Consider the following 19,930-nt stretch of genomic DNA (forward strand, 5'->3'; position numbering starts at 1 on the left):
GGCATCTCTTGCACCATATAATAAAGTGATTATAAAGAAGCAATTGACACTGGATACTGGTCCTAACAATGAACAGCTACCAATGAACAGTTATTGTTGTTCCATTATTATTATTATTAAACTTTATTTCTAAAGCGCTGTAATTATACACAGCGCTGTACAAAGTCGGTAAAATTAAGAGAATATAAAAGCCTGCCCAAGGCGTACATTCTAAGATAATAACAATTAAAAGAGGAATAGATAAAATTACCATATAGAAAAGAAAAACAAATTAAAAACATCAAATATAGCCTTCCAGTAAGAAGGCTGGAAAATAGTAGTAATTGTCAGACAGACACACACACACATATATAGATATTATGAATAAGCAATTTTTTTTGTAAAAACAGAAGTTTGTGTTTTTTAAACCAGCCAACCCTGAAATGAAGTACACTTTCATAGGAGTTTTTACATCAATCCCTTACAGATGCTCAAAGCAATACATTTGACATCCAGACAGTTCTCTAATTCAGACACTGGTCTAATATAGACCAGGTCTGTTCCTGTAGTGAAATAAACTCATCTAGTTTTGGTCTGGAAATTTTAAAATGTACTGTGTGGAATTTAAAGGTCCACTCTATACTACTGATTTAGTAAACAATCCAGTGTAGTAAATTTCAGAAACAGCATTAAAATATCAGGTACTATATTCAGCCAGCCACTTAAGGCAGATACTTGTTTTCTCTACATTTAGGAGACTACTGTTTTTTCCAAAATAGTTCTAAATGTTCACCTCAAAAATTAGTTCAGTGCGAATTTATTTTGGAGTACAAAAAAACTATTAAACCTCACTTCTTCCAAGACTTAAGATTTCTGTCACACAGTTGACAAAACACTGTATGTCATGCATACACTGCAGTTCTGAATTTTGGAGAGAATGTGAAGAGGATAATACCTAGTATTGGTTGAATAATCCCACATGGCAGCATCCAATGTGTTGCACACCCAACTCTTAGAAGGCTCTTTTTGAAGCTTCTGATAATACAACTCTATAATAAGATCCTCCACGTTGAGAATCTCCAGATTATTTACAGCACCTATTGGAGAAAATAGTTTTATAAACAGCAGGAAACATTTTTTCTTAAACTGACATTCTTTTGTGCTGAACAAGAAAGTATTTTCTTCTCACCTGCTTCTTTAGCCATGTGCTTCAAGCACCAACGGACTCTAAATTGGTCATCAGACTGCAAAAATACAAGGTGATATGTAAACATCCAAGGTGATATGTAAACATCCAATTATATAATTAGCATTTTATCCTGAAACTTCACATTTTGAGCCCTTTGTGGCTGCTTACACAAACCACCTCTGCTTTTCTCAGAAATATTTTTTAAAACTGCAAATCATCTTCTTCATTGCTAATATTGGAGATACCTGCTTCAATTGTAGCACAACCAGATCTCTTAATAGAAGATTCTAACATTGAGAACTGGACATTTATATTCCATTCCTCTAAACTCTATAGTAACTATAAAATCAGAAACGAGAGGTCATATTACTGCTTACATTTAAGTCCAAGATATTTATGGACAAGTTTTAAAAGTGCAGAACCAATGTGGATCCTTTCTGCTCCTCTTTTTACATCCCTCCAGTTTGTCCTCCACTTGCAGGAAGAGGAATACATGGGACCTGAATAGGCATTTTAAGATGCAAGGGTGATTGATTTTAATCACCAAGAGAAAACTGATTTAATCCACAAAGCTGTTGACGAACAGAGCAAATGTAGTACCAAAAATATATTAATTTACAAATCAAGGAAATTTTGCATCATTAAGGAGCGTATGCTTCTTGATATAAATCACATGTATGCGTACACACACACACACACACACACACACAAACAATCATTTTATTGAATTAAATATTTTTTCTATTCATCTTGCTTTTAGACATGTGCCTTACTGTAATTCAGAAAAACAAATTAAAAGTTCAGAATTTTCAAGAAATTTGGGCTGGTAGTTAGGCTGATTAAAGCTTTTTAAAAAAATTACATGCATGTTTCACTGGTAGTTAATTCAACAGGGCAAGCTATGAAAAAACTAGACAAGATCCTAAGTGTAAAGATATTGTCATGGAATACTATAGTTAGAATTGTCCAGGCTATCATATTTCCCATTCCTATGTATGCTTGTGAAAGCTGGACAGTGAAGAAAGCTGACAGGAAAAAAAAACAACTCATTTGAGATGTGGTGCTGGAGAAGAGTTCTAGGGATACTGTGGACTGCTAAAAACATGATCTCTCCCTAGAAGTCAAGGTTACTACAGTAAACTGAGACTGTTGCACTTTAGATGTATCCTAAGAGAAGAGAAGACATGACTCACTAGAAAAGACAATACTTGGAAAAGTAGAAGGCAGTAAGAAAAGAGGAAGACTGCATTCCAGATGGATAGACTCAATCAAGGGAGCCACAGCCTTGAGTCTGCATTGTCTGAACAGAGCTGTTGATAAGGTAACTTGGAGGTCTCTCATTCATGGGGTCATCATAAGTTGAAGTTGACTTGGTGGCAGTTAGCAACAAAAAACTCAACAGTGATTGTGAATGCAACAATGTCATTCACTCATTTGTAGGAAACTAATTAATTGAAATTAATTTTTAAAATCTGATTTTCTTTTAATAATTGATTTTTATCTACTTTGCCTAATTCAAGAATGGCATTTTATTTTACTTTGTTTTTATATTAGGCTTCACTGGAATGGGCTTTGAAAACAGCATTTATGCTACTGAGGCTAATAACTGGATAGTCAGCTATTTGTTAATGTCAGGAAGCTGTGAGAGTTCTATTAGTAGACCAGATGTTACTAACTACTTGTGAAAAAATAAACATTGGGATGTAGGTTTTTTAAAAAGCATTAAGCAAAGTTTGAAAACATTATACTGCACCTTACAATATACAGGTGGCCAGGTACCCCAACGTGGCTGGATGAATGTGTACAATTCATGCAACACAACAGAAGGATCTGCAGTTGCAAAGTCAAATCCTGATAAAGGAATTTTGTGTGTAGCATCACCTAACAGAAAAAATTTGAAGTGTCTTTAGCTAGTATCTTCTAGAAGAAAAGATAGCACACATTCAATTTAAGCATAGTTACATCTAATACTCATGAGTCTTGTAGTGAGATCTGAGGGATGGACTAGGATTCTGGGAAACAAGGTTTGAATCCTCACTTACTCATGGGTGTCATTCCCACTGGGCAAAAAAAGCGGCTTATTTTGCTGCAATTCTGACTTGGATTCTGACTTATCGTTCCCATTAAAAATGGGTGCAAACAGACCCGTTTTTTTTTTACCCCTGTTTTCGTTCCCATTGGTATTTTCCCTGTGGTAATTTGAAATGGTTTATCTTGCTCCCCGTTCCCATTGCCCTTCCGGAACCTCTTTTTTAAAAAATCAGCTTTCAATCAAGCGCTTAAGTGCTTGATGTCACAGCCAATTAGTCGCTGAGCTGCTTTTCCCCTCCGGGAAAGGGAAATGGGAGCCTTTCTTTGCCCCCAATCCCTTGGCGTCCAGCCTCTTCTGTGTCTCCCCATAGTTCCTCTGGGAAAGAGAGGAGAGGAGCCTCTATTCCCCCAAATCCCTTTGCCTACCCCATTGCTCCCTGGGCTGTATGGGGAGCGATCATGCAGGCATGTACTGCAAAGCCCATCTGCTGCTCAGGCAGAGGCAAAAAAGAAAAAATAATAGTTAAAAATGACACCGGCGATGCAGAAAGAACAAAGAGGATGACACCCCCCAGGCAAGCCCCTTGAGCGCTACTCCTCCCATCTCCAGGTTCCTGAATCAGACACCCTTTCGTTCCCATTCATTTGCCCCAAATCAGATTCAAGAGGCACAGGAAAACTCGCTTTAAAACCACTGTTTTTAAAACCGATTTATCGGCCTATAATTCGGGTTTTCCTAGATAAATCGAATCAGATTTGAATCTCAATGGGAACATTTTGGAGCAATGCAGGTCGGATTCGCGCTCAAATGGAAATGATGCACCCATGATTCGCATCTAGACCCGCATTATAGGCCAGTGGGAATGACCCCATGGAAAACTAGTGGCTGACATTTAGCAAATCACATACTCTCTGCATTTGAGGAAGGTAATGGCAAACTTTCTCTGATTAAACCTGGTCAAATTCCTATCATGTACAGGATAATTGTACATTTGAGTTGACATGAAATCACAAACATAAACTAATGGAATAAACAATTTACAGGAATAAGTCTCTCCTTTTAAAATTTAAAAGGGATTAACCATTTTCTTCAAGAACTTGGCTATGCTTTATTTAAAAAAACAAGTCAATCCAACCTCGTGGGTAATAAAAAAATGTTTAGTCAGCATATAAGGAAATTTTTAGAATTGGGACATCTGCTTGATACTGATTTGGGTAATTACATAGCTTAAAAGTTACTAGTTTTCATTAGTTTAGAAACCTATTCTATGCAATATTAATTCTGAAATATTTTAGCTAGGACTAAAAGAATTATTCAGAAAACATACCTAGGGAATAAAGTTGGGGTTAAAGAAAGGATGGTCTCCATGGATCACTGCTGTTGTGTACCTTCAAAATGTTACCAACTTAATGTGAACCTATGATTAGGTTTCCTTGGCAAGATTTATTCAGAGGGTTTTTTTGTCATTGCCATCCTCTCAGGCTGAGTCCAAAATCACTCAGTGAGTTTCCATGCCCAAGCAGAGATTAATAATATAATAATAGGATTACAACCCTGGTCTTTAGAGTCCTAGGGCAACATCCAAACCACTATACAGTCGGCCCTTCTTATACATGGATTTTTTTATACACGGATTCAAGCATACATGGTTTGAAAATGTTCAAAAAGGTATAATTTTCAAATATCAAACCTTGTTTTTCCAATTTTTTTGTAAGGGACACCATTTTGCTATGTCATTATATTTAATGGAACTTGAGCATACATGAATTTTGTTATCCAAACCCCAGCGCATAACAAGGATCCACTGTACTACATTGGCTCTTCCATAGGTCATGTACAATCTCAAATCAATTGATTTATTATTTTTATGAAATATTTATACCCTGTTCTATAATATATGTAATAAATCAGTTTAAACAATATTATACACCAAAAATGACATGTATCAGACTGAAAGCAAGATAAAAAGGTTCTAGTTAGTAGCTGGTTATGACCAGAATCACAATATGTTATTCGGGACATATTAAATTTAAAATGTAAGTGAAACATGCCAGGACATCTGTGCTAAAACACACTGAACACCATTTACTGAATATATATGGATCACTTTCCAACTTTCTTGGTAAATAATTACTTGCAGCCTGGCAATGAAATCGAAAACCTCGAGGTACCACTCCTGCAGAAGAACAGAAAAATACAGAAATATAAATACATAGTGATGCCAAACTATTTTTTTGTGTGTGTGTACTTATGGCAACCCCATAAATTGCATAGTGTTTTCTTAGGCTATTACCTGTTACAAAATACAGTTTGTTTTGCTTTTTTAGAAAGAACAGATTTTGTGTTCAATTATCTTCTCTTAATATGACCTTTTGAAAATAAATTACTATCTGTGTACTCAAGAGACAAGTACAGTGGTACCTCGGGATACGAATTACCCAGCTTACGAATTTTTCGGGATACGAAAAAATCCCATAGGGATTTATTGTTTCGGCTTACGAAGGTTTTTTCGGGTTACGAAAAAACCCCGGCGCTGTTTTAAATGGAGCCGCGGCAGAGCCGCGGCTTTTTCTCCATTAGCGCCTATGGCAATTCGGGTTACGAAGGTTTTTCGGGTTACGAAATTAGCCGCGGAACGAATTAATTTCGTAACCCGAGGTACCACTGTATAGAGTTGCACAAGAACCTTGCTTTGATAGCATTATGCCTTTGCCTGGCACAAAGGTGGCTCCATTTATTGATTTTAAATTCATTACCAAATTATGTTGTTAAGCAGCAAATTTCCCACTATCAGCAATATGTCTATTGAATCCCTTTGTTAAAACAGGACTGAAAAAACTTTCTCCCCTTACAGATGGAAAAGAATAAATTCATTTCCCTCAGTTTCTCAAAACTCACCAGGATTTATAAAACGATGGAAGTCTGCAATTATGCCTTTCTGAAGAGAATATTTGACACAGCCAATTTCACAAGGGAGAAAACGCTGATTGCAATGAGGGGGCAGCATTCCATGGCTCAAGATATTCAGGAAGTAGAATGAGGTTTCAAGCATAACTGGAAGATGATTTTGAACAAAAGAACATAAATAATAATTGCAAGTAGTACAATGAAAAAGCTTTGTTGTGATACCAATATTGTAAACAGACTCTGTTAAAGCTCTTCAAAATCTAAAAGAAGGAATCAGAACAACATTCATTTTTTGCATTTATAGGATGCCTTTCTCCTGGCATGGGATCCAACAAGGCTTGCAAATGTTAATGACCAGCAGACTGATGTTCTGGGAAAGAGTTCTGTAAACCATGCAAACAACAAAGCTAAATCCTTGGATTTGAAAGAAGTAAGATTCTCTCCTAGTGAGCTGTGTTACACTCCCTTGAACTACAGCACCCTAACACACAATTTGAAATACCTTCTAAATAAAAATCTCTGAATTCATAGAACATCTCAAATTACCGTAAATGTATAGTATAGGAGACTATAGATACATTCTATGTCATCAACAGGATGCATGCACACAAATACATGCAACTGACTGTTGGGTTAGTTGAAGTAAAATCAAAGAGAAACAATATAAACAAGCATATGCCATACTACTATAGCTGGTCATATTGCACATGACTGTAGATTAGAAGGCGCAGAGGTCAAAGAAACATTGTGAACTATGGCCTTGTACAGACTGGCTTGAAAGGCTGGCCTGAGGGTGGAGTCGGGGAGTTGCATCCAGATGACGCAAGTCCTGACTCCGCGCTCAGGGCACCATGACACCACGCTCCACTCCACAGAGCGCACGGCGTCATGATGCTCTCCACTGGCATTGCGTCCATACGACACAGCACCAAAGAAGCACCCTATAACCATGCTGCACCGGCTATGGTGCCCTTTTGAGGGCATAAAAAAGCCACTTTTTGCAGCTCCTTTTTGCACCCTCGAAAAGCCAGATTGGGGCCACAGTGTCAAGCCCCTATGTAACCTGAAATAAAATTCACTGTTAGAGCTGCTGTTAGTTTGAAGCAACCACAGTCAAATAATTGTACAAGAGACATCATGTAACTGACCAACTATTTAATTATTCACGATTTTCTCATTAATAAAGCAATGTTCTGATTCACACATCAGGCACAGTGAAGGAGCTTCCCAAAACAGCAGTGTTTGACTACCATGAAAGCACAGCAAATCATTTTTTATTCATTTATTATTGTATTTTTTTATTGCCAGACAGGAGGGAAAAGGCTTGTCAGGCTTTCTGTCTCTTGTATCAAAATAATGTTGGTATTTTACAGCTTGATCTGGGGGCCTCAGGCATCAAAATATGTTGGACTGTATCTGGATATACATATCAAAGTAAGCCCTATTTTATTATTTATTTAAAGTATTTCTGTATTGCCTGTCAGCCCACAAGGGCTCCCGAGGTGAACAAATAAAATCTGGTTTAAAAAAAATACAAAAATAAAAACATTACAAAAATAAAAATACATTAAATTACTTTTTAAAAACTTCTAAAAGCAGTCTAAATACAGTGCTAGAATCCAATTCTAAAATACAGTAGTTAAAATTTCAAATACTGAATGCCATGTGGAACAGCACTGTTTAGGCTGTCCACCAAAAGTGTAAAAGACACTGGGCCAGCCTAACTTCTTTGGTTAAGGAGTTCCACAGTCAAAGCACTGCATGTACCCACTAACCTAAGTTCATAAAGGGAAGTGCAACAAGGCCTCATCAGAAGTTCTTTAATTTCTGGCAGGGCTTTTGTCGGTCAATACCAGCATCCGGAATTGAGCTAGGAAGTAAATTGCAAGCCAGTGGAGTAAATTGCAGGATCAGTGTTATATGGTCTCTAAAATGCACATCTCACATCGGTCTGGCTCCTGCATTTCCCATTAGCAGCAGATTCGACACTTTTTCAAGGGCAGCCCCACATAGAGCACATTACAGTAGTCTAATCAAGAGGTTACTTAGATGGGCAGATGGGGCAGCTTCCAGCTGCTTGGAAGAGCATGGCGTTTACATGATGCACACCCTTACAAAACCTGGAAGTTGCCGTGGGGTTGCCTAAGGCAGCCCAAGACTGGCCCCAGAAAAAGCAGATATCTTCTGCCCCTTCTGGGGCCACAGCAAGAGGCGCCCTTGGGGCTATGGCCTGTATTCTTGGTGGCTCTGAGGCAATTGGGCTGGGAGCAGCTTCTGGTCACTACTTCCTGCACGCCTACTTAGCCCTTAAGACATGAACCCCTATGACCAGATCTACCTTTCTGAAGAAAGGGTGCAGCTGGTGCACCAGCTAAAGTAAAGATGCTCCTGGATACCACAGCAGCCTAGTTTCTCAGAAGCAGTCCTGGGTCAAAGAGCACACCCCTCCCCCCAAATACGAACCTGATCTTTCAGAGGATAGCATCCCCATCCAGAACAAGCTGTGATCCTAGTCCCAGGCTAGTTCTCCTGCTGATGAGCATCAAATCCATCTTGTCTAGATTATGCTGCAATGTATTCCCCTGCATCCAGGCAATGATTGAATACTATTGCAGCTCCCTTGATATCAATTGTAAAGGACAGATAGAGCTGGGTATTATAAGCATATTGATGACACCCAAACTAAAGCTGTAGATGCTGAAAGCACAGGGGATAATATTAACTCTATTCCTATCACCTGTCCTTAACTGCTTGAAGAGTTTCATCTGTCATCCATTGAGGCTTATATTATATTGAGGCAATACTACATATGTAGTCTTTTACATTTCTCCTTGACAATGTGCCTGGCTTCAGCCCAGAGTTCTTCTGGCTCCCCATCAACTAGATTTAATAGTGCAAATTCATTTTTCATGTTATATTTAAATTCTATAGGGATGCTTTTCATGATTATATTTTGTTTAACAATGCTTGGTTTGGTCTTATTCTTTAGCTTTACTTTAATTTTTGATATCACTAGTACATGATCTGTACCACAATCTGTGCCTGGTTGTGCTTTTCCAAAGAGAACGGAAAAGCATTCTCCGTCATCTGCTTCAAATATGTAGTCTATTTGACTACTATATTGGCCATCTGGAGATGTCCATGTATACAATCACCTCTCTGGTTACTTGAAGAATGTGTTTGTCATGAAAATGTTGAACTTTCAAAATTTAATCAGTTGTCTTCCTGCATCATTTCTTCAACCTAGGCCAAATTCTCTTACAATCCTCAGTTCTGTTCTGTTCCCTACTTTTGCATTCCAGTCACCTAAGATTAACAACAAGTCCTGTTCTGGTGTGTTATTAGTTTCCTCCTGGAGTCCAGTGCACACTATTTCAATTCCTTTATCTTTCTTTGTAGTTGGAGTATAAACCTGGATCATAGTTATATTGATCAGTTTTCCTTGAAGTCTTTATTGATATGATTCAGGCAGACTTTGCATATATTCTTTGACTATGTTATATCTTTATTAATGCTGCCCTGTTTAAGGTTTTTATTTCCTGGGTAAAACACTGTAAGCTATGGTGCCACTGAGAAATCTTCCAGCAATGTCACTCCCACTACTGTTGCTGTCCAGTTGCTTTTTAATTTCATTGCTGCTTGTATTAAGTATGCTTAACAGAACATAAAAGTAATGCTTATTACTTTTCATTGTATGTAGTTCTTGTCTCCATAAAATGTATTGCTTTTAGCTGTAGGCAAACAATGACAAATAAAACAAACTAGAACAGTATAGAATAAAGTATCAATTGGACAGAAATAAAAATTAAAAAGAAACAAAACTGTAAATATCATACAGCCGTTATAGAAATATACTTCAAAGACTGGGCATGAGAGAAATAATTTAGCATTGGAAAAGACACGAATCACCATCCCAAGTAGTCACAACACTACAACAACTATCTTATTACATTATTTAGAACAGCCAAGAGAGACTTGATATAAAATTATGTACAAAACTGGCATAGTGTAAAGACAGAAAAACGTTTCCTTTTCTCTTCTCTCATAACAAAATCCTGGGACAACCAAAGGAGTGGAACTGTGGGAAACTTAGGACAGGTTAAAGAAAAATCTTTATTCAGCACAGTTAAATTGTGGAATTCAGTATCACAAGATATAACAGCCACCAGTATGAGCAGTTTTGGTAATATTTGGACAAAACTCTCAGAAGACGGGACTGTTGGAAGCTTTTAACCCTGAGAGATTTTCCTCTTGTTCCAGCGGCAATTCATGTCTGTCTACTTTTTGTTGGACATTAGGTGTGAGATGCTGTACCAATGTCCTGCTGGCCAATTTCCCACAGGAGACTGAAAAGAACACTGGAATACAGAGCCTTTGGTTATTGACAAAATGTCCGATGTTCAAAAGCTGTCTTTGATTTATATTTTATACAATGTCTGGTGTAAGAAGTTGTTCAAACATCAACAGAGTACAATGTGTATTACGGAGACTCCAGATTTTGGGTCTTTAAGGAATAACATGATAGCAACTGAAGTAGATTATTTTTAGATTGTTCACACACTCTTGACTAGAAGTGCTCTGCTATCTTCTTACTTTCCTATAGTCTCCATAATTCTTACAACTCCCCTGAGGTCACAAAACATAGCTGTGTTTTTATCAGCTCTACCCAGAACATAAAAGACAGGTGAACTGTAGAATGATTTTGCTATATTTTACCTTGATCACACTTTTGAAGTGGACTGGTGAAGTTTGTAGGAACTCTTTCCTGGGCTTGTGTGGGAAGAGATGCTGGAACTGGTCTGGATGCCTGAGGAAAAAATGTCACAATTCATCACTTCATTATGTACTGTATTAAACAAAGCAACCTCATCTCTAGCTATAGACACAGAAAACTTGATCTTGGTTTCACTTGTCTAGCCAAGTTGTGCCCATACAAATGAGTTTGCAGGGTATGAGTGAAGACACATGAGATATCTCACTCTGCTTGCAATCATGTCTGGAGTAGGCTTTTTAAAAAGTGTTTGGATCACTGGAATAACCTGAAGGTATCATAAATATGTGAACTTTCACATGGGTGACATATGCTACAGCCATTCTCATAGTGGCTATGAAACAGGCTGTTACCCACATAGCTGTTCATTCACAAAAAATATGCTTCTAAAAGCATCTTCACATATTCCTGAAATCACTAGAATGGGACAATTTGCTTAGAGCCCCCATGGTAGCAGCAATATTTTAATTATATTGAAGATGGCACAGATCCTTGTGCTGGCATTCAAAATAATAATAATAATAATAATAATAATAATGTTTATTTATATACCGTTTTTCCAAATTAGATCAAAGCGGTGTACAACAGGAAGTACAATACAAAGTCAAAAAACAACAACAACATAACAGGCCTCTCTCCCCCTCAAGATGGTGGTCGGAAGGAGGGCTCTTAGTCTTTCAAGCTAGGCCTCTCATATTTTAATATTTTAAGGGAGTCTCTATATATTGCAATGCCCCACTCCAAATCATCCCAAATTGAGCAGGTTGGTTTCAGTTTCAGCACTGAAATTCTGATGAGTGTCCCTGATTGAAGCGAGAACAGGAACCACATCCAGACAGAGGTAACTTCTCTTCACTTATCTAACCTAGTCAAATATATTTATCACCCCCCTTCCCACTTTATACACAAAGGCTGTGTGTTCTTGTAGATGGAGCAGTCAGTACACACGCAACATTAACCACCTCCATATGCACCTAATCAGGTAATATATAAAAACTTCTAGGTATGGGCACAAGAAGTATAAAGATGTCTTTTCAATCCCCCATCTAATTCAAAATGTGAGATCAAGGAAGAAAATGTCGCCTCCCAAATAAAACATTATTATTAGTGTAAAACTGAGGTGGTTTCAGAATGCTGAACTACAATCCATCCCTGCAGGGCTGACTTGATTATGCAACTGATCCAGTGCCTTATTTCAAAAAACAGCTGCAATGATGTCATTGTCATCATATTTATTTCAATCCTGCTTTTTTACAAAATTGGCACCCAAAGCAGCTTACAATTAAAAAAGTCATTGTGAAGAATCCACAAGATCAAAAGCGAAAACAAGATTAGGCAATAAAAAATTAAAACCGGATTAGAACATGTATCATTAAACACATACACAATTAGCAATATCTAGCACATTGTTTAAGATGGATTTTATAGTTACCCATCAATTGTCTGTTGGAACAGAAAAGTCTTTTTTTTTAATAGAAGCAGGGAGGGGGCCAGTCATATTTATCCAAAAAAGGGGTCCCAGAGCCTGGGGGAAGCCAGTTTCCTGTGTTCCCTCTCACTAGATGTATCTGTGAGGGTGGTGGGAGAGAGGTCTCCCCAGTAGATCTCATATCACCGGATGATTTGTAAGGGAGAATACCTTCAAATAACCTGGATTTGAGCCATGTAGGACTTTAAAGGTCATAACCAGCACTTTGAATTGCACCTGGACATAGAATGGCAGCCACTGGAGCTGTACCAACAAGGAAGTTCTGTGATCCCTATAGCAGTCCCAATTAGCAATCTGGCTACAACTCATTCAACTACTTGAAGTTTATGTATACTCTTTCAAAGGCAATCCCAAGTAGAGTGAACTACAGTAATCCAACCAGGATGTTAACTAAGGAATGTGGCACTGTGGCCAGATCTAATGCCTCATTGAATGGGTGCAGATGGTGTGGAAGTCTTAACTGTGCAAATGCACTCCTAGCTACCACTGAAACCTGGGGTTCCAGGCTCAAAGTTGAATCCAAGAGAACACCCAAGATGTGAACCTGTGCCTTCAAAGAGTATAACCCCATCCAGCACAGGCTGAATCCCTATTCCTGTATCTAACTTTTGACACATTTCCATCGTGTCTGGGTTAAGTTTCAATTTGTTTGAATTCACTCAGTCAATTACTGATGATAGGCACTGGTTTAGGACCCAAACATCTTCCTTGGCTTGCAGTGGAAAGTAGTAGTTGGCCCTTAGTATCCACAGGGGTTCCATTCCAGATCACTACCACCCCTGCAGATGTCAAAACCATGGGACCTCAACTTCCATCAGTTTTAAAGGTGGCGTGTCATGTGCACAGCCACATGGCAAAATGCACACCCCATGATTGGAGTGAATGGAGCAGTGCCATCCAGATGGCAATCCTGCAGTTGGAGTGGGTCGACTGTAATAAGAGGTGGGTGTTATGACATGTGACAGAGACACCTTTGGAACAGATTCCTAGTGAGCTGCAACCAAACATGACATGACTGGTGGGACAGGCAAAGTGTTCAATCTATCACAGTGGATTGGGGGGGGGGGGGGTTAGTTTAAAGAAGGAGTTAGTAAAGAAGGACCTCAGAGATATTTAAGCAAAATCTGAGCCAGCACCTTCAGAAGGGAGGGACTGCGACTGTGTTTTGTGATGTAATTAAAGAATCAGAGAAAGTAGTATCTGAAGAGGATCTATATGCTATTTAATTGGCTAGTGAGCTGACACCTGATGTAACTAAAGGACTCATTTAACTAAAGAACTACCAATGGGCTTGTGATTAAGACTTCAAAAATAACTTTCTGTAATTACACCTACTACTACAACACCATAACTGAAACCACTGTTTGTGTTTGTTGTTGTGTGTCTTCAAATCTTTTCTGACTTATGGCAACCCTAAAACAAACCTCTCATGAGATCTTCTTGGCAAGATTTGTTCAGCAGTGGTTTGCCATTAGCTGAGAGCATGCAACTCCACCAAATACATTAAAAATCCAAGTTTGTTCTCTACCCCATCAATGTTTCCTCATTTGTGAGGCTGTATTCAAATTATTGTAACTTGCCTTGAGAATCGCAATATAAACCCTAAAATATTTCCCTTCCAGGCTCATAGTACCATTTACCTTTTCTGCTGCTACTCTCGCTTTCTCAGCCTTCCACTGGCGAGCCATTTCTGCATACTTTTCTTTTTGCTCCTCAGTCAGCAACTACAGGAGTAAAAACATAGGCTGCGAAAGCTCTTCCACTATTTTATCCAAACAATGTATTTCTCTCAAAAATCACTACTAAGTGAACAACGCCCTGCCAATTAAATATTCTAATCGCTTTTGCTTCACTAAGAAATGTAGCTTTAAAAGTGCTTTAGTTCAGCTGTACTGAGATATTTTAATTAAATTTATATCCCACTCTATGCCATGAGCAACAGCCAAACACACGCACATAAAGGTTTAGATATTAAACTAACTGCCAGCCGTCCCTACCAAATTGGGAACAAATGGTTAGTACCAGTAGTTATAGGACACAATACACTATGGATACACCAGGAATTTAAAATTACATTTACCAAATTATTTGTAAGTGAGAAAACAAGTGTGTCAATTTTTCCCTCAGACACCTCTCTCTCTCTCTCTATATGTAATTACATTAATATTAACCACTTACTGGGAGAGAACTAGAACAAACCAGGTTGCATCTAGTTTGCACTATTCAGTTTGCAGTTCTTTAACTCACCCATCAGCTTCTTAAAAAACACCAGCAGCACTTTTGGGATACTTAAAATAAAAGCCTTCGTCTTCACAAACTGCTTATTACTAACTCAGACAACTTCATTTTAAAGCACAAAGATGTGTGCGTTTCTGTCTTATGGCAACTCTAAGGTGAACCTAATCATGGGATTTTCTTGGTAAGTGTCTCCAGGAGTTTGCCATTGCCACATCTGAGGCTGAGAGAGTGTGACTTGCCCAAGGTGACCCAGTGTGTGAGTGGAGATTCGAATCCAGCTCTCCAGTCGTCATCCAACACTGAATTCACTAGAGAGGAAAACAAGGCCCAGTTTGGAGAGGCTTATCAGGAACTTCATTGGGAGACTTCATGTTATTGATTCCTCCACCAAGGTGAATGTGCGTCCTCCTTTCCAAGGGCCTGTCCTCCATTTCAGCTTTCTGTCCAAGAGGCATTCCAAAATGTCCTCCCTTTGGAGCACGACCAAAAAACGTGAATGTTAGTTTTCTGTGCCCCAGAACATACTGCAGGAACAATCCAGTTTGAGACCGTTTTAACTGCAGCAGCACAATGCTAGGGAACTCTGGGAACTGTAGTTTTGTGAGACATTTATCCTTCTCTGTCAGAGAGCTCTATTGCCACAATAAACTACAATTCCCAGGATTCCTTAGCACTGAAAGTGGCCTCAAACTGGATGACTTCTGCGGTGTATTTTGGACCTTACCCTCCTCTATCAGAGAGCTATGAAGACACCATAAACTACAGCTCCCAAGATGCCACAGCATGGATGGCACACAACAAGAGCAAGTAAGATCCCAAACATACTGCAGATATAATCCAAACTGAGACCGATTTAAGCTGCCCTGGCTCAATGCTAAGGAATTCTGGGAACTGTAGTTTCGTGAGACATTGATCCTGCTCTCTGATGCCACAATGAACTACAACTCCCAGGATTCCTTAGCACTGAACAAGGGAAGCCCTACCCGCCCTGAGTCCCTCACCGCCCAGTCGCCGGAGCACAAGGGGATGGCCTCGGGCACACCGCCCACTGCCAAGCCCCGCCGCCTCAGCTCCGGCAGCTTCTCCAGGACGAAGAAATAGTAGGCGTTGCGCGCCCCTTTGCGGTTGGGCATCTCGCTCGGCGCTTTACGGAGGCTGCTTCATGAAAGAGGAGGGAAACCAGAGTGACCACCCTCCCTCCCGAACGGCCCCTTTTAAAGGGAGCGCGGGCCAATCACGAGGCGAGCAGAGAGAGCGAGGACCAATCGCATGCGCGGTTCGAGGATCTGCGTCACAATGGCGGGGTTGCTCACCGCCAAGAAGCGGCACGTGCGGGCTGTTGAAGGGGGCGGAGCTTGTTGGGATTCAATTAAAATGGCAGCAAGGGCGGGAGTGAAGGAGAGGAGTTATTGTTTCCTCAGTAGGGCTGAAATATATATGGTCACACACACACATATATATAATTATGCCTGAACACACACACAGACATATATATAGGCATAATTTATATTGATATCTGGTTACCCTGAGTGGGATACTGGCCATGGTTGGACAACAACTCACTAGACTGAGAAGTCCCAGGATTCCATGGCCATTGAAGTGGAATAGAATCATAGCCATTTATATCACACAGAACAAATCCCATGAAAAAACCTAGGTTGAAATTGAATACAGACTGCTTTTTACGGGTTGCTTTTCACATGGCGTTCAGGGTTAACCCAAATAGAAAGTAAAAAAACAAACAAACCCTCAAATGCAGGTTGCATTTCAGATTGACATTTGCAAGAAAGAGAAATAACATGTAAATAACCCAAACAGAAAGCAGACAAACGCTGCCCCTTTTTTACTTTTGGGGAAATTCCAAAAGTAGTTTGGGTTGTTTTTGCGCTACTTTTCCCACAACGCGTCTGAAAAACAGCCCTCATTTGCAGGTGTTTAGCGGATTTAAAAATCCCATTTCTGCACAGAATTTGCCTCCATGTTGCAAACTCCATAGAGTTACAGAATCTTAAGAGCGGGAAGAGACCCCAAGGGCCATACGGTCCAACTCCACATACACTGTTTGACTGTTGTCGTTATGATAAGGAGAGATCACACTTTTTACAACCATATCTGGATAGAATGACCTACTGGAATCTTACTGCAAAATTGTACTCTTTTCTCTGGAGAGAACATACACACAGTGCGATGTGTAGCTAAATTCGTAGTTAATGCTGCTTGCTTGAGAGATCAATTTATTATACAAAACAGAGTTTCATGTCATGGTGATGAGTTCATTTAAACATCTTTATTGTTATCTCCCACTCTGGTTTTAGCCAGTTTAATTTTAGACTATTTTATTTTGTATCCCATTTTATTAAATTTGCTTTTATTTAGTGTGTATTTGTTTTTACTCCCTATATGAGTTTTAAGTGTGTTCTATCTCTGTATGTATGCGGATATTGTGATTTTTTTAATCTTGTTTTTTTATCTTGTATTTTATATATATTTTGTAGCTGTATTTTTGTATTCCATTGATATGGTCAGGTCACTAATCAAGAAATTTGTTGTTGTTTACAATCAAACCCCCTGCCATACAGGAACTCTCAATCTAAGTTCTTCCTAATGCTGAGGTGAAATCCCTTTTCCTGTAGCTTGCATCCATTGCTCTGGGTCCTATTCTCTGGAGCAGCAGAACACACTTTTGCTCCCTCCTCAATAGGACATCCCTTCAAATATTTAAACAGGGCTATCATATCACCTCTTAACTTTCTCTTCTCAATGCTAAACATACACAGCTCCCTGAGTCTTTCCTCATAGGGCATGGTTTCTAGACTTTCACCAATTTGGTGGCCCTCCTCTGGACATGCTCTAGCTTCTCAACATCCTTTTTGAACTGTGGTGCCCAGAACTGGACACAGCATAGCAGTGCTACGACAGTTTAGTGTGATACTGGGTAACCACATGTCCTCCTTTTCCAGGACATCTGCTACAATTATTATTAATATTTCAACCTTCTGTTCAGTAGGAATTGTAAGATGTCCTTCATTTTGAGTGTGGCTATGACCTACATTTCTCTTCAGTGTCCTACATTTTACAGTGCCTTGTTCTCCTTTGCAGTTAGGAGATCTGGTCACCCTGAGTGTGGTATTGGCCTTGGCTGGACAAAAATTCCCAGAATCCCCCAGCCACCGTGACCACTTTATCCTTTCTGTGCAACATTCACAGTCCAAAAACAACATGGCGGCTCCCGCCCCCGATGTCCTAACCACAAAGGAAGACAAAGCACTGGAAAATGTAGTTTATTCAAGAAAACAATAATGAACGTATGACCAAATAATAGCTTAAAACGTGCATAAAAATTTGTGTTTCTTAGTCATGCTCAAAATGGAGGATGTTTTGGAATTCCTCCTGGACAGAAGGCTGAAATAGAAGATAGGTCCTGCAAAAGGAGGATGTGTGGTTGCTCTGAAGACATGGCCTCCATTCAGGAGGAATTCCAAAAGGGCCTCCATTTTGAGCATGATTAAGAAGCACAAATTACATTACAATGAGAGTTTTTAGCTTTTATTTGGTCATGCCCTCCAATTTCCTTGAATGTCCTCCATTTTGTGTCGCCTTGTCTTCCTTTATGGTTGGGACACCCTGGATTGATAAAAGGAGTTAGAAGCCGCCATGTTGTTTTTGGACTGCGAGAGTTACACAGAAAGAATAAGGCAGTCACAATGGTTGGGGATTCTGGGAGTTCTTGTCCAACCTAGGACAATATCACACTCAGGGTGACCAGATGTCCTAACTGCAAAGGAGGTCAAGGCACCTCAAAATGTAGGGCATTCAAGAAAAATGTAGGGCGTGACCAAATAAAAAGCTAAAAACATTAACAGAAATATAAATCCATGCATCTTAATTATATTCAAAATGGAGGACACCATACAGTTCCTTATGAACAGAAGGTTGAAGTGTTGCAGATGTCCTGGAAAAGGAGGACATGTAGTCATTCTGTATCACATTGAACTGTTACAGTGCTGCTATTCCACTTTAACTGCCACGACTGCCTCCTGTGGAATCTTGGGATTTGAAGTTCAGGGAGGGGCACTTAGAATTCTCAGCCAGAGAGTTCTTAGGTCTCACTAAACTACAAACCCCAGAATTCCACAGGAGGCAGCCATAACCATTAAAGTGTATAACAGGATAGTGTGATGTGATAGAACGTCACTTTGGGAAACATGACTTGGGAGTTATAGGGGTTTTTTTGAGTTTAACTTGTGTTTTAGGAATTGGGTTTTGCCGTCCTATTTCTTACAAAGGCCCTTATCACACGAGCACAATTGGAAGTTATCCCAAGGTCAATGTGAAGGCAATGCAGGGGCAATCATGGGGTTTCAATCAGGAGCCATCTTAAACACAATCGGAGGTCATTCCAGGGTCATTCCAGGATTAGGTAAATCTTCTTTTCTCCCGAATTTACCTAACCTTGGAATGACCCCCGATTGTGTTTAGGATGGCTCCTGATTGCGTTTTGCATCGTGTGATAAACAAACTTGAAACCACATGATTGCTCCTGCATTGCCTTCCCATTCCCTTCATATTGACCGTGGGATAACTTCAGATTTTGCTCATGTGATAAGGGCTATAGACTTCTGTCTCTATAGTTAGCAATGGAGGGGAAAAAATAACTTGACTTCACAAGTTATTGGTAATGTGGGTGAACTTCTTCAAGTAAATGAATGGATGGTATTTTTAATGTTAGTCCACTGAAACTAGAGAGCCAGTGTGGTCTAGTAGTTTGAGCGCACTGGATTACGATTCTGGAAACCAGGCTTCTGGAAACCTACTGGGTGACCTTGGGACAGGATGACCAAATGTCACAACCCCGAAGAAGAACAAGGCACTTTAAAATGTAGAACAGTGAAGAAAAATGTTTGACGTTACAGAATAAAAGCTAAAAACTCTCATATAAATATACATTCATGCTATTTACTCATGCTCAAAATGGAGGACATTTTGGAATTCCTCCTGGACAGAAGGTGGAACTGGAGAACACATCCTGGGAAAGAAGGGCATTTGGTCACCCTGCTTTGGGAAGGCAAACTCCCTCTGAACAAATCTTGCCAGGAAAATGCTGTGAGAGGGTCACTATAAGTTGGAAGCAACTTGAAGGCACATAAGAAAAACATACTGAACCCCTCCTTGCAATCTTAATCCAATTAATTTGACCTGTGCTCCCCTGGCTACAACCATCAGTTGAGAAAGAAGTCACTACCAGGAGCTTCAAATACAGAGCTTCCAGGGCACATCTAAATTGAGCTATGCCCACCCCCCCAATTAAAGTACAAAAATTAACAA

The 19,930-nt window shown here is 39.5% G+C and overlaps 1 protein-coding gene and 1 long non-coding RNA gene across 7 annotated transcripts in view; one reads left to right on the forward strand and one right to left on the reverse strand.

Moving 5' to 3' along the window:
• Positions 1–6,637, forward strand: part of LOC121927100 — a 26,154-nt gene extending 19,517 nt beyond the window's left edge. The window contains exons 3-4 of the long non-coding RNA XR_006103139.1: positions 2,329–2,489; positions 6,055–6,637. This is a non-coding gene — a long non-coding RNA (uncharacterized LOC121927100). The remainder of the gene's footprint in view (positions 1–2,328; positions 2,490–6,054) is intronic.
• MAEL (maelstrom spermatogenic transposon silencer) overlaps positions 1–15,801 on the reverse strand; it is a 25,331-nt gene extending 9,530 nt beyond the window's left edge. The window contains exons 1-8 of one of the 6 annotated variants that reach the window (XM_042460653.1): positions 15,589–15,801; positions 14,008–14,091; positions 10,824–10,914; positions 6,099–6,254; positions 5,290–5,376; positions 2,922–3,049; positions 1,169–1,223; positions 935–1,076 (exon numbers count right to left, since the gene is read on the reverse strand). In XM_042460653.1, coding sequence (XP_042316587.1) covers positions 935–1,076; positions 1,169–1,223; positions 2,922–3,049; positions 5,290–5,376; positions 6,099–6,254; positions 10,824–10,914; positions 14,008–14,091; positions 15,589–15,738 — 893 coding nt within the window. In that variant the 5' untranslated portion in view covers positions 15,739–15,801. Of the gene's footprint in view, positions 1–934; positions 1,077–1,168; positions 1,224–2,921; positions 3,050–5,289; positions 5,377–6,098; positions 6,255–10,823; positions 10,915–14,007; positions 14,092–14,614; positions 15,260–15,588 lie in introns of those variants that run through there. The other 5 variants (XM_042460657.1, XM_042460654.1, XM_042460655.1 and 2 more) reach the window with 5 other exon arrangements.
• Between the last annotated feature and the right edge of the window lie 4,129 nt (positions 15,802–19,930).

The sequence above is a fragment of the Sceloporus undulatus genome, chromosome 3 (genome assembly GCF_019175285.1).
Source record: "Sceloporus undulatus isolate JIND9_A2432 ecotype Alabama chromosome 3, SceUnd_v1.1, whole genome shotgun sequence".
NCBI classification, from domain to species: Eukaryota; Metazoa; Chordata; class Lepidosauria; order Squamata; family Phrynosomatidae; genus Sceloporus; species Sceloporus undulatus.